The 16118-nt window shown below is 33.5% G+C and overlaps 1 protein-coding gene across 1 annotated transcript in view; it reads right to left on the reverse strand.

Annotated features, from left to right (window-relative positions):
- LOC129944277 (allatostatin-A receptor) overlaps window positions 1–16118 on the reverse strand; it is a 412899-nt gene that overhangs the window by 102331 nt on the left and 294450 nt on the right. Inside the window, exon 4 of the mRNA XM_056053612.1 lies at window positions 9975–10652. Coding sequence (XP_055909587.1) covers window positions 9975–10218 — 244 coding nt within the window. The 5' untranslated portion in view covers window positions 10219–10652. The remainder of the gene's footprint in view (window positions 1–9974; window positions 10653–16118) is intronic.

Raw genomic sequence — 16118 nt, forward strand, 5'->3', positions numbered from 1 at the left:
TCAATGTAGTGCATTCCAGGCAGAAGGAATGGCGATTAAAGAAGCACTATCCTGGCTCAAAGAAAATGTTATATCTTGCAAGGATATACGAGTCTTCTCGGACAGCCAAGCCGCTCTTATATCCCTCGCGTCTGTCTCACAAACTCTCAAATAGTCCACAATTGTCTATCATCTCTGAATGATTTATACCCACCTCATTTGGGGCCAGGCTACAGAGACATTCCGGGAAATTGCAAAGCCGATGAGCTCGCCAAAAACGGAACACTTCTGCCCAATGTTAGACAAAAACATAACATATTAACACTAATTGCTACATGCAAACATCTTCTCAAACAATATGCTCTAGAATCAACCAATGCTAGATGGTCACAAAGTACCACCTGCCTAGTAACCAAGCAAATATGGCCAAGCAAAGACTTAAAACGGTCAAAAGGCTTGATATCCCGAGCAGACAAAGTATAAGCTCTACAATTGGAGTAATAACAGGACACTGCCTCATAGGAAGACATGCTCTGAGGCTAGAGGTCTACACAAATGACTTCTGAAGAAGCTGCATGGACGAGGAAGAAGAGGAAACAGTCCAACACCTTCTATGTACATGTCCAGCAATCTCCATTAGAAGGAATAACTTTCTCGGTTATCCCTTCTTCGATAATACCAGTGAACTGGCAACGATTGACACAAAATGTCTCTCTAACATCATTAAAAGTAAAAAATGGTTTGTTTAAGTTCATTACTCTCCCATGAGAAACCTCGTTAGTGGTATCACAATGGACCCTTAAGGTGAGTCAATGACATCTGGACAGCCACTCCAACCTAACACCAGCGTGAGTGTCACAGACCCTCATCATCCCCGTCCTGCTATAGGGTGCAGAAGCATGGACTATGACAAAAGCAGATGAAAGCATCTTGGGTCGTATCGAGAGAAAAGGTCTTTGCGTGATTTATTTTTTTTAAATAAAAAATTAAAAATAAAAACAATTACTTTTTTGATTATCAAATATTTTTAGGGCACCATATATGAACTTGTACAGAAAAAAAAATTATTGAAATCGGTTGATTAGTTCATGAGAAAACTTAAAAGCAAAAAAACGGTTCCATCGTAGGTTTTCTTCTGGAGCAGTATTAATATATTTTTATATAGAAAAATGTCCAATGGAGAAAAACAGATTTGAAGAAAATTAAAAAAATCTATCGGCTTTTCTTTGAGAAAATTTAATTTATCGATTTTTGGCCAAAAAAATGTTATGGGGACTACTTTAAATTTTAGTCTTGAAGAAAATTGAAAAAAAACACCTAATGCGAATTGGTTAAAAACTGTTTTTATTTCAAGAATAAAACTTAAATTGATTCAACAAAATTATATACATATTACTGTAACTAAAGACACTCCCGCACTATTTCATTCTTATCAATTAAATAAACATCAATGAAAATTGAGCATCCTTAGTGGTCTTCAATGCACTCATATATTTGTACTCAAGCACTCATACTAAATCAAAGACTTAAGAGCTTAGCACGTTTTCTTAGCTTAATACAATCGAACGGCATGGCATCACGAATGGGGGTAATTTTATATGCATAAACGCCATTAATAATTCCATAAGCGTTAATCCAAAATTGCTACATCGATTCAGGTGAAACGGACTTTCTAATAATAGATTCGATTGTGAGTTATGCTATTTCGTAGAAATGGGAATCGGTGCTTTTCGAGATTGTGTTGAATTTCAAAAGCCAATTGCTTCAGAATGATACGGGATCATTATACACACGTTATGGAATGGAAATTCCAATTCGTTTGATGATCAAAATGGAAATTTATCGAATATTGAATGAAAGTTCATTTGGCAGTCAAGTCTTTTGTGGATTTTTGGCTTTGAGGATGTAAGTAATATAGACTGCCTAATTTATTTATTTGAAATACGAATGTTCGTGCACTTTCTGGCGTTCTTATTACAAGTTGATAGGCATGTGTGGAAAAAGCATAGAAGATTTTTATAGCAATTGACGTGATTTTATGTTTCGTGGAATTTTTGACAAGTCACTAGCATTCATTCCTTTGAGGCGTTCTGTTGTATTCGTAAAGGTTGAAATAAGTTTAAGAGCATTCCAAGGTATATTATTGGTATTAAATTTATTTTCTTGATTAAGAAATTATTGCAACATCAGATCATAAGCACGGTAGCTATTGAAATGTGGTATAGAAAAATACACCATATTATTTTCGAAAAATTAACAAAGGGGTTGTCATGAAAGTTTGTCAAGCTTAAATGTATATTTTTTGGTAAAAAAAAACTTCTCAAGAAGATGTCTTTTCATATCGGTTAGCCATAAATGTATTTGTTTATGTAAATTTATGATTTTTTCTTTATTATAAAACAAATAGAGACAAATGTATTACTTTAAAAATAAAAAAAATACAAATATTTATTTGGTATACTCGGCGTATACGCACTTTTTTATTGAGTTTTTAGATTCTTAAATTCCCATATGAAGTTATTGTAACCGGTCCGATTTGCCGAATTTAAACTTTTGACATTTCTCGACTTTTCAAGGTACCTAGAGTCGAAATAAAAGATTCTTAGAGAGATGTATGTGCGTGCGTGTGTACGTATATATGTATGTTCGAACGTCCGTACGTTCGCGAAGTTTTTTTCGCCGTCTTTAGCTCAAGACCCAATAGAGATATCGACTTCAATCAAATTTTGTTATGCAGATTACAATGCAGAAGGATGCAGAACGGACTCTCAACAAAATTGAGTAGGTGGGATTTTTTTTTTAACCAAAGCAATTTAGAGAAAAAGTGGAATTGTCGTTAGCCCTAAATATCTAACGAACCATTAACGCTAAAGGCGTTTTTTTAGTAGTAGTATGTGATTTTATTTAACAATAATAATTTGTCTTTGTTTTAGATTTTTCACAATATTAGAGCATTTACTGTGCCATCAGCCCGAAAAAGAGAGTATTATGTAAACAAAGATTAAATTTAAACATATTTTAAAAATAGAAAGGCTTCATTGATTTAATTAAAATAAATTAAAAAAAAATGTATCAATATCTTATGATTAAATTTAAAGTTAGTGTATACAAAAATAAAAAGCTTTATTCTGAATTTGGTTTCTATATCTTTGTGCAGTTAAGACGAAACTACTTAGAACATTCCAGTTTGATCCATTAATCACTTTGAGAGTTTTATTATGGTTATGAACGCTTTTTCCCTAATGCGCATAACGGATTGGTGACAAAACAGGGCAAATTCCTATGAAGTGGAGTACGTTTTCCACTGTTCTATGGTTGCAAAGAGTACACTCCGTGTATTTTTCACGGCCATATGGTAGTTTAACCGTATCAGCTCTCCTCTGGTTTTAAAGATAGTTTAAATGGTCTTGAGCGGATACTTGTCATGGAGATAGTTGTTTTCACCAAAGTTATGCTGCAAGGCCTTATACAAGTTACGTGATTCACTGCCTTCAGTTCTTTCCGTAAAGTTCTCGAAAATTTTGGCATCAATTTTTTCCAACAATATTGGAAGGTCTGGTCCCAGTTTCTCCAATCGCTTTCCACTAACTGAACATTATGTAGCACCTCCAAACGAGACCATTCTACTAAGAACTGTGACCTCTCTCACAATGGCATTAGGTAGTCGATGATTTGGAAGTGTCAACACTTTTTTAATACATTTTAGATGCATCTTCAGCGTGAAAATATATAGTTGCGGGACTCCGGTCTCTAAGTGCAGCATATACGTAGGTGTATGCTCAGAAAGCCAGAATATCTTTTTGAGGAAATATCTTAAAAGATTTTCAACCAGCATAGCATAAGATCGACCTCATCACCGCTTCGTAAAGTTTATATTTTGCACTTGGTGCTACATATTTTTTGCCAGCACTCCCTTCCAGTTGCAGTTGATGGCTTGTTTCGATTCTATTAGTTTTGCCTGCAGGTGTTTCTTAAATGAAAGATTTGAGATAATTATAACTAGAAGGGACCTTGTCCATCTCTCTTCTCTGGCGTGTCTACCAGATCCATTTCGAAATATCAAAATTTTTGATTTGTCGGTATTGACTGTGAGGTTCGAGAGGACGCAATATATTTAAAGCTTATTTATCATTAGCAGCATTTGAGGTGATTCCGCTTTGATGTTGATACCAGCAAACATTATTACTCCGGGAAGAGCCGATGTGATGTCATCTAAAAAAAGAGAGATCAGGAGTGGGCTTAGGAGGTATCCTTGCTTGACTCCAGTCGATGTTTTAAACCAATTGGATCCTTCGTTATCGTTCCATATCGCTGTCATATTGTTTTCATAGAGCCGTCTTAGTACTGTCAACATTTTATGGGAGATTCACAGCTAAGCTTGTAAAAAAGGGCGTCTCTATCAATTGAATCAAAAGCCGCTTTGAAATCAACGAAAAATGCGTACATCTTCTTTCTCTTGTCTAGATAGGATCTAGCAATGCAGGTTAGGGTGAAAATATGATCAACAGTAGAGTATTCTTTCCTGAGGCCTGCTTGGAACTCGCTGAGTAGTTTGTTTTGTTGTGTCCAGTTTAAAAGTCGGTCAAGAATAACTCCGGTGAAGATTTTCGTTACTAGGGTCATTTACGTCACCTTTTTTGAATAAAGGAATAATGATGGTTTTGCGGAAGCTTTCGGAAATGGCACCGTCGTTTAATATATAGTTCAAAGTTATTTTTTATAAAATAAGAAAAATATTTATCACCTTGAATATTTTACGAACAAAAAAATGACTTCATCTCCAAAATAATTGTTTGCAACGATAAATGACGTTTTTGACATCTGGTAAAATGTTGAGAATAATAAAATTGACGGTTTTCATACAAAAAATAAAAAAGCTACACAAAAATTAACAAAAGGTGGTAAAAATTGATTTTCGACTCAAATATCTTTTCAAAACATTTGAGATATTGGCTTAGAACTAATTTTGTCTTACAAGAAATGCTTTTTTCATTCCGTAAAATTTTCACAAAAATCAAATTGACAGCTTTTTTTTTTAAAATAATTAAAAGAGTTAAAAAAATTATATAATTTTATAAAATTATTATAAATGTTGTCAAAAAATTGACTTTCGACTCAAATATCTTTTCAAAAATTAAAAAATTTGGCTTCAAAATAATTTTATCATACAGGAAATATTGTTTCCGTTTTTTTTTTCAAAAATCCAACAGTCGATTTTTTCATAAAATCTAAAATCTACAAAAAACACTTCGCAAAATTGTTAACAATTGATATTAGGTTCTCGATGTCTCGGAAAAAATAAAAGATATTGACTTCAAATTAGTTTCATTAATCCAATTTGTATTTGTTTATATGGCAAATAAAAACTTTTAAGAAATGCTACTAAAATTGGTTTAAAATGGTTTTGGACTAAAAATCTCGTTTACAAAAAAAAAAATTTAAATGAAACTATTTCACCAGAGGAAAACTATTGATGGTATTAAAATTATTATTATTATTATTATTTAATTTTTTTTTAAATAATTCAACTGGCAACTTTTTTACGAAAACACGAAAACTTACAAACCTTTTAAGCAACAGAAAAATAGACAGACGAATGGGAAGTTATCAGTGTGGGTCGCATTCCAGTATTTTTTTTAATTTACAAGCACTCTAGGGGTTATTAATACCTTTAACATTTTTTACCCTTAAACCCAATGAGAGCGTTATTAAACTAGTGAATCGAAGAGAAGATACCGGTGCACATCGGTCTTGAAGTTCTTAGTATCAAAACAGGAGAGAATAACAGAGTTGGCCAAAGAATTCCACATTCTCGATGTGCGGTTTAACAAAGAACCTCAATACTTGACAGTACACTGCGGCGGTTTTCGAGGAATGTTAATGTTTCGGCTAAAGTTCTATAGCCTCTCTTTTTCAAAGCCCTTTTTGTATCCTATCCAATACTTTCGAGATTGGAATTCTTTGATCTTATCATACACTGCCGTTGAAAGTCTACATCCGAAGGACGGGGACGTGAATCTAGAAACTAATATTAAAAGCTCAAGGTACTGTCGTCAGCGAAACTGTTAAATGGATTAAAATTGGCAGACAAGAGATCGTTTATGAATATAAGGAAAAGAGTCAGCGACAAAATGGAGCGCTAGGGGACACCAGCATTTATTTTATAAATTTCAGACTTGGAACCATTCAATGCAGCTTTTATTGAACGGTTAGAAAGGTAGCTTCTAAGCAAACAAAGCTGAGATTCGACAATAACAAAAGCACGCATTTTCTATTCGAGAAATTGTAGTAAAACTCTATCAAATGCTTTGAAAATACATTGGAAAGACGGGACGTTTGTTGAATATCCGTAGAGGAACAAATACAAATATATGAATAGCCAAAAGAAGATCAAGGTTTTATCTTTACGATTCAATTTACAGGTAATTATTTAAATAGCAACGTTCATCAAAACGTTTTTAATATAATATGTACATTGTACGTCTAGTTAAGGTCAGTGAAGCTGGAAACATGACAATCGAAATTCGATGAAAAAAGTTAGGGTCCTTTTTTGGTAATTTAACACTCTTATCTAATGTGCAAAAATCTTTCCCAAGTCAAACTTGTGGTGATCCTAGCTTAACGAAAAGTTAAAAACAACAAAAATTAAGGTTTAAAATTAAAAAAAGGACAATGCGAATACTTAGGGCTTTTCTCCGTCTTTGCAGTTCGAAAGATTCCAGGTTTTTATTTCCCTTATTAAGTCGAAAAGCTGAAATCTTTGGCGCCTTTCTAAATCAAACGAAGTTCTTAAACACTAATGATTTGTGAATTTATATCAACTCTTGGACGCTTTAGTTTGATGAAATTCAAATTGGTTTCTCAAGCATTTAAACTGGACAGTTTCCAAATGGAACACAGTGTTATTTTCTGACGAATCCAAATTTAATTTTAAGGGTTCTAATGGTGTGCAATGTGTTCGTCGTTCAATTAACAAAGGACTAGATCCTTTGTATACAAGAGGAACCGTAAAACATGGAGGAGGATGCATCATGGTCTGGGGATGCTTCTCTGGACAGGAGTTGGGACTATTCATAAAATAGATGGGATAATGGATCACTTTCTAGACAAAGACATTTTGGGAAACATCATGCTGCCCTACGTAGAGCAGAATGTTCCTCTTAAATGGACTTTCCAGCATGACAACGATCCAAAACAAATTCCAAGGTTGTTGAGGTGATGGAATCGCCAGCACAGTCTCCGGATCTCAACCCCATAGAGAATCTAAGGGAGATTGTACCCGAAAGCTGTAAAACTCCAAATGACCTCTTAGCCCAAGTCAAAGAGGCTTGGCATAGTATCCTCAGTACTATTATCACGAATCTTATTGAGAGTATGCCTAGAAGATTCTGAGCAGTGATCGAAAATAGTGGTTTCTCCACAAAATATTGATTAGAAATCACGTTCTTAAATAGATTATTTTATTTGTAAATAAATTTGCTTTTTTTTTGGCCAGACAAAAAAGACATTTTGTATTGTTATTTTTTAAGGAGTAAAATATTTATTTTTTGTTTTTATAATTTTGATTTTTAAAGTTCAAACATTTTTGTAAACTATTAGCGAAATGAAATGTATGCATCTTTATGCACTTAAATTACAAAGATTTTTTTTATTAAAAAAGTTGCTTTAGTTTTGGCCAACAATGTACTTGTTTTTCTTAATGGCCCATCTTTGAAAACAAACTGTTAACAGATTTTTAAACCAAAATGTATCCTTATTTTCTACTGTGCATTGGACCTATAAATATCCAACCAAATAGTAAGCTAGGAGAAATATTAAAAAAGAGGCTGGGATGCGACCCACACTGATAACTTCCCATCCCGTCTGTCGATTTGTCTTGCTTAAAAGTTTGTCTATATGTACTCGTATCAATTTTTACCAAATTTGCGTACTATTTTTTGTAGATTTTATTTTTTTTTAATATAAAAATTACTGAATATCGAAAACAATATTTTCTGTAAAATAAAATAAGTTTGAAGCCAATATTTCAAATTTTTGATAAGATATTTGAGTCGAAAATCAATTTTTACCAAATTTTGTTTAATGTTTCTTAGGTTTTTAATTTTTTGTACAAAAAACTGTCGATTAGATTTTTTTCAAAATTTTACTGAATGTTAACAACAATATTTTTTAAAAGTAGTTTAAAGCCAATATCTACAGTTTTTGAAAAGATATTTGAGTCGAAAATCAGTTTTTACCAACTTTTATACATTTTTTTTAAAGGTTTTTATTTTTGTAAGAAAAGTGTCAATTCGATTTTTCTCAAAATTTGTCATAATGTTGAAAACAATATTTCTTATTAGTAAAAATTAGTCAGAAGCTATTATATAAAATTTTTGAAAAGATATTATAGTCGAAAATCATTTTTTACCAACTTTCGTTAATTTTTTTTTTCGCTTTTCAATTTTTGGTAAAAAAAACTGTCAGTTCGATTTTTTTCAAAATGTTAGTGAATGTTGACAATAATATTTTTTGACAGATAAAAGTAAATTAAAGCCAATATCTCAAAGTTTTAAAAAGATATTTGAGTCAAAAATCAATTTTTACCAACTTTTATTCATTTATTTTTTAGGTTTTTATTTTTTGTAAAAAAAACTGTCAATTCGATTTTTCTCAAGATTTTTCAAAATGTTGAAAACAATATTTCTTATAAGATAAAATAAGTTTGAAGCCTAAATTTCAAGTTTTTGAAAAGATATTTGAGTCGATATTCAATTTTTACTAACTTCGAGTAATTTTTTTTTAGATTTTTATTTTTTATAAGAGAAACTGTCAATTCGATTTTTCTCAAAATTTTATGAGATGTCAAAAACACTATTTTTCGTTGCACAAAATTGTTTTGGAAATGAAATCAGATTTTAGTCGTAAAACTTTTGAGGTGACAATTTTTTTTCAGTTTTTTTTTATTTATAAAAAAACCGTTAGATAGATTTGTTTCAAAAAATATACTTGTTTGATATCACGTTACAATATATTATATAAAATTTAATTCAAGTCTCTAGCGTTTTTGGTTCGTAAGATATTTAGGGCTAACCAAAATGTTTACCTTTTTTTTCAAGCTGCTATGGTAAAAAAAACTCTTAAGAGCCCTTTCTGCATCTTTCTGCCTTATTATCTGTATAACAAAATTTATTTGAAGTCGATATCTCTTTTGGTTCTTGAGCTATGGAGGACGAAAAAAAGGTCGCAAACGTACGGACGTACGTACACAAGCTCGCACAGACATCTATCTAAAAATCTTTTAATTCGACTCTAGGGACCTTGAAACGTCGAGAAATGTCAAAATTTTCAATTTGAAAAATCGGACCCATTACAATAACTTCATATGCTAAGCTTCATATATAAGCTTTCGAATAGAAAAATTGAACTTTTACTTCATCCACCTCCTTAACTACGGATTCCATAGTCGTACATCATCGTTAGATACATTAAGAACGAGCTTACACCCGACAACCAGTGGAAGGAGGTTTTATTTCAAAAATAATAAGGATTTTATTAAATTCTTTCTCTGTATTCACTTTTTTTCAGGCCAAAGCACGACAGAAATAAATATTGTAACGAACGTATTTCCAAATTCAGGTTTTTGTCGAAATGAATAAATTTGCCTAACATGACATCTCAAAGAACTGTATATGAGCAAAGTAATCAAATTTACCTGACAAAATATTCAAAATCATATAAAATTACTCACTTCATAACATTATATTACCTAACGGGGCCATACACGGACACCGTGTGTATGCATTAGCCGAAATATAAATATTGCACTCAGATGGAACAAATTTGGTAGGAAGGTAATAGCCAATAGGTATTTCATGTGTAATATGCATGTTTTATGAATTTGATAGTAATTTTCCCCTAGGTCTACTCTATACTCGTATATGAACAGAATACGGTAACTATGAACTTAGAAGCAAAATTAATGAACATATACATTCGGTACATAAAACACTCACCCAATATCACCAAGGCATTTCCCAGTAATCCAGCTAATCCAATTATTCCGAAAAATACAGGCACGACCATCGAAACAACACGCTCCAATGGCCAATCCGCAGTCTCATTGAGTTCCAATTCAAATTCAACGTCCAGCAAATTATCCTTGAACAGCGTTAGATTGGCACCATTGCTGTTGCTGCCGCTGCTGCCACTGCCGCTGCAGTCGGTAAAGTTTGGCCATTGACACGAACGGTTGTACATTTTGTCGCATTAGTGTGACTCCGATAGGTGCCTTCCGTTCGTTATAGAGGGTGTGTGTGCACGAGTATTGCCCACCAGATGGTGTGAAAATAACCAGGAATAATGAATTTATTCCGCATCTACTGGGAATAGTTGTGTCCGTCTTTTAGATATTAATTTAAACACATGAGCTGTTTTAATATCACACTCTTGGCTGGCGACGACGACGACGATGGCAACATTCTATAGACACATGGCATACGTCTACCAATACGAAGGAACTCAAGGCAAAGATGTCCTTCGGGAAAAACCCCATTTGCTTCCTCCGCCAAACGCGAACAGAACAAAATGAAACGTAACGCAACGGAATGGGAAGAACCAAGGGCGGTCAACAATAAGTTCGGTTTTCTTGTATTTTATTTCTTCAATGGCAGCACAGATTGTGTTTAATTATCCTGAAATGAAAAGATAAAATATTCGAATTTATATACACATTACATATTTATTTATTATTTCGTATAAGGACTTGTTTAATTATGTAAGAGTCTAGTATTTTGTTTCCTTTTTTGCAAACACAATAAATGATTCATTTTGGAGAATTAACTTTTGATAGGTTTCTCGTACAAAGGCCAAAGTTTTAATTAAAATACCATCGATCATAAGAAGCCATTCAAAATTGTTTGGCAAAAACATGAGACAGCTGAGACCTTGATATAAAAAGAGGAAGAAACAATTATAAAAATAAATATTTTATCCAAGCAGGAAATTTCAAACACAAAAATAGAAGCCATTAAATTGTTTATCCAGATTGTATAATATGCAGACTGGATAAGTTAGCGAAGACTGCATTGGGGAATTAATTGCCAACTAGATTTAACGAATAACATGTTTTTGCACTTGTCAAAACCCGCAATTTAAAAATATATTTTTCAAGTCACAAAGGAGGAAACTGTGTCGGTGGAAGCTTTGAAAATCTCAATTTGATTTCAAGCTTGTATGCACCTACCAGGAATTTTATAATACAGAGTACACAAAGGTGTTTTTATGTACCGGGATGGTCTTTACTTGGAAAATTTGCATATGCTCTTACGGTCAATATTTTAATCGTTTTTTAAAAGTTCTTATTTTTCCGGAAAGGTGAAACCTAAAATTAAATTTTAAATTATCAAAGAAATGAAAGCAATTTGCATTTCATTCAGAACCAGATAGTGGCAAACCATGGATTTCAAAAGAAAAAAGGGGCAATTGGTGATTTTAAAAAATATTTTGTTTATAAACTAAATTTATATTCAAAGAATAAATATAAATTAAAACATTTGCAATCAATAACTGAAGTTAAAGCTGTTTTCTGTTGAGATATTTGAGACGTGAAATCAATTAAGCACTTTTTTAGTGCGGGCTTAATTTTTGTAAAATTAAATTAAAAATTACAGGTGCACATAAAATATTTAAAATTATATTGTGAATACACTGTCATGGGTTTGACGCTTATATCTTTATATTTATTCAAGGTTTTTGAGCTAGAGAACAACTTTTAGCAGTATTGTCAGTAATTGTTAGCACTTTCTTAAAATCCATCATTAAAGAGGCAATGATTTTCTTTGTTTTTAAAATTTTAAAGTTGAAAAAAATAATTGTTTTCAGATTTCTTTTCATATGTTTTAATTCTTGTCAATTCTGTTTAAAATTAAAATGTCTAGAATAAAATATATTAAATAGAAATAATTTCGGGATCTTGAGATATTCGTGTAGAAAAAAGTGAATCATTTGTAACTTTCCATAGAAAGTTATTGTAATCGGTCTGATTTTTCGAATTTAAAAATTTGATATTTCTTACTGACTGAATACTGACTTGAATTAAATTTTATATTATTAAGTGTGTCAGCAATCAACTGACAGTTTCTTGCAAATACAAAAAAAGAGAAAAAATAAATATTTTATAACCAAACATTTTATCCCACAAATAATTTATGCAACAAAGAATAACGTTTTTGATATCTGGTAAAATTTTGAGAAAAATCGAATTGACAATTTTCTTACAGAAATAAAACAAAAAAATATATTAAAAAGTTGGTAAAAATTGATTTTCGACTTAAATATCTTTTTAAAAATTAAAGGCTTCAAATCTAATTTCATATTTGAGAAAATATTTCGATATTTAGTAAAATTTTTGATGTTAGATTCTCGATATCTCGTAAATAAATAAAGGCATTGACTTAAAAAGGATTAAATTTGCTTAGTTTTATTAGAAAAATTCGATGTGTATATTTTTTATATAAGAAATAAAAACTTTTAAGAAATGATACTGAAATTGGTAAAAACTTGTTTTGACTTCATTATCTCATTCAGAAATAAAGATTTTGATATCAAACAATTTCATCATATGCAAAATATTGTTGGTAGTTTTTAGTTGATTTTTTAGAAGAATTCAACTGAGAACTTTTTTTTGAAAAACCAAGGAAACCTACAAAAAATGATAAAAGATGTTAAAATTGATTACATAAAAAGTAAGTAATGTAGGAATACAGGCCTGTTACAAAAGACATGAAAAATACGAAAAATGTGTTCCGAAACGAATTAAATTTAAATGTGTTATAAGTACATTTATTTATGTAATCACTACATACATTGTTTTAATATAGGGTTTTTAAATTTTAAGGGGGAGATTTTGGCGTCTCGTGGCGACCATCGAAATGAGTGTTCGTTAACGTTCGTTTAACGGTAGACATAGTGACCCTGGACTCTTGAACGTTTGGTGGCCAAATTAGGACCGGTTCAGTAAACAATCAGACAACATCCATACGTTTAAGGAACTCAAGATCGGCAATGACTAGGAAAGACAGAGTGTGGCAAGTTATTCTACATTCGCGTAGTACGACTAAAGAACGAATCTTGACAGTACGGCCGAAGTTGGGCTCGAGGGTATGCTGATGAGCATTCCTAAAAGCACGAGTATTACGGTTGATCATTTTAAGGGGAGGAATGCAACTGGCTATTTCACTAGAGCATAAGCCATTAATATAACGGTAAAAAACAAGAGACCTAACGACGATGTTCAAGCGAAGTAAATGAACTTATGATGACATTATCACCTATCAATTTAAATGCTCTACATTCAATACTTTCCAGGAGGCTTAAGTAAGTTGCAGGAGCACCAGCCCAGAGATGGGCAAGTTCTATCCATGGACAATAGCAATGGGGGTATATCTCACTCTAACGATACAAGACAGCCTTGGGTTTCGAAGCATTAATTTAAACGCGTTTTTTTTAATCCCATTGAACAATGCTGTTTGGGTCGGTGTTGAATGAGCTTATCATATTTTGTCCTTGCAGTTTCACATCCGAAGAAGAGAGGTGTGAATCTGAAAACGAATATGAAAAGCTAAGAGTACTATCGTCAGCGAAACAATGTATTGAATTAGATGTGGCAGACAGGAGATCATTAATAAAAATTAGAAAGAGTGTTGGAGATAGAACAGAGCCCTGGGGTACACCAGCATTTATTTAATGGTTTTCAGACTTGAACTCATCCAATACTTCTTGTATTGAACGATCCGAAAGGTAATTATTAATTCAATGAAGGAGGGATTCATGAAAACCGATAGTACGCATTTTCTTTAATTGGCCTGATGCAAAACCCTATCAAATACTTTTGAAATATCAAGTGCAATAATCTTACTTTCTCAAAAACGATGTAAAGATCTGTTCCACTGTTCGGTGAGATAAACCATGAGATCACCAGTGGACCTATTGCAACGAAAGCCGTATTGTTAGTCATTCAGAAGCTTTCGATCTTCGAGATATTTTTAAGCTGATATTTAATCAGCGTTTTCATGTCCTTGGAAAGAAGGAACATAAGTGCAATTGGTCGCTAATAAGACAGTGAGAAAGATTTGACTTTTTGGGAATCGACTGGACAAATGCAGTTTTCAATCCTCTTGGAACGAGACCTGAGGAGTAGGACAGATGAAAAAGCTTACGCAGTGGTTTTGTCAGCGTTGAAGAACACATCTTCAGAACAATAGCGGGGAAACCATCCGGACCATCGAATTTATGTGTGTTTAGATCTCTGAGGACTCTTTTCCCAGTACGAGTGGGAAAAAAGCTGGTCCCATAGAAGCACTTGCTCGCAAATTGAACCATATGAACTTGGACAACAGTTAGCTCTTTTAATGTTTATTTAATGATTCCATATGATTCCGGTGTATGAAAAGATTGCTTATGACTTTAAGATGGCTTATGACTCGGTAGTTGTGTTTTTCTTCTTCCTTTCCATTACCCAGTGTCTCTCGTTGTTCAAAGACACCAAGTTAGATCGCTTTTTCTCAAAATATGACATAAGTTAATTGCTTAACGTTGCTACTATCGGATTCCAAGTGAAAAAGCGTCTCAAAAACATTACTAATAACATTATATTATTAAAATGATTGATTTGGATTGCCAACCAAGTTTTATGTAACGAGTATATTCAATATTTTAATTTATGTAATCAGCTCACAGACTTGTAAACCCGAACTTTACTGATAACAAAAGCTTGTACTCATCAAAGAAATCCTCGGATTTTGTTAAGGTAACTTACTTACTTACTTATCCGGCTCACAATCCATGAAGGGTCTCAGCCTGAGATACTGCAGTCTTCCATGGTAAACGATCCCTCGCATGCACTCTCCAGTCACCGGGACTAAGTGGTCTTCCTTGTCGTCTTGAACCTGGGGGCTGGGCTGAGAAGACTTTCTTGTCTTGAGCGTTGTCGTCCATTCGCTCGATGTGGCCGAGCCAATATAGTCGTCTTTTCTTGGCCTTCTGAACTACATCCATATCTTGGTACAGCGCATACAGTTCTCTGTTGTATCTTCTTCTCCATTCGCCATCGTCGCATACGGGACCAAAAATCCGTCGAACAATTTTTCTCTCGAAAATGCCCAGTATTAATTCCCCTTAGAGAGATTAGAGTAGGACTGGTAAAATCAAAGTTTGGTATAGTAGACACTTTGTCTTTCGAGTGAGGAGTTTTGAGCCCAATTGTTTGGCCAAACCGAAGCAGCAGCTGATCTTTTTCGGATCTTCACTAAGGTGTTGTTCGTCGGATTGATGTTTGTTCCAAGGTAGGTGAACTCCTTAACTACCTCGAAATTGCTGCTACCAAGAGTGACGTTTTGTCCTAGGCGGTGGACAGATGTTGCTTTGTTTGTTGATAACATGTACTTTGTTTTGTCCTCATTCACTTCAAGACTAACTAGTTTCGCCTGTTCCTCAATCGCTGTGAAGGCCTCAAGCACAGCTCTCTTGGATCGACCGATTATGTCTATGTCATCCGCATAGCCTAGAAGCTGGATTTGTTGAAGATAGTGCGCTCCGTGCTCACACCTGCCTTATGCACGAAGAAGTCACATGACAACTCGTCTCCTTGTCTAAACCCTGCGCAAGTTTGGAATAACTCGGATGAGCTGTTACCCATTTGCACTGTGCACTGCGTATTGCTTACCGTCATGCGGCACAGCTAGATCAATTTGTTCGGGATCCAGAATTCAGACATCGCCATCATAAGCTCTTGGCGGTGGATGCTATCATAATCAGCTTTAAAGTCGATGGAAAGATGGTAGGTTTTGACTTGAAATTCGTTGGTCTTTTCCGGGTTCTGCCTCAGTATGAATATTTGGTCTATCGTTGTTCTGCCTGTACCACACTGGTACGTGCCGATATTTGTATTGCAGAAATTTTTAAGACGCTCACACAGTACTTTGGATAGGATTTTGTATGCAAAATGGCATGGATATACCATGGTAGTTTTTACATATCATCGGTTCGCCTTTTTTGTAGATGGGGCATATGGAGCTTATCGACCAGTCAGTGTTTATCAAAACACTTCCTCCATGTGTAAAGAGTTCCGTGTGTAAGCCATCCAACCCGGCGGACTTGTT

The sequence above is a fragment of the Eupeodes corollae genome, chromosome 2 (assembly GCF_945859685.1).
Source record: "Eupeodes corollae chromosome 2, idEupCoro1.1, whole genome shotgun sequence".
NCBI classification, from domain to species: Eukaryota; Metazoa; Arthropoda; class Insecta; order Diptera; family Syrphidae; genus Eupeodes; species Eupeodes corollae.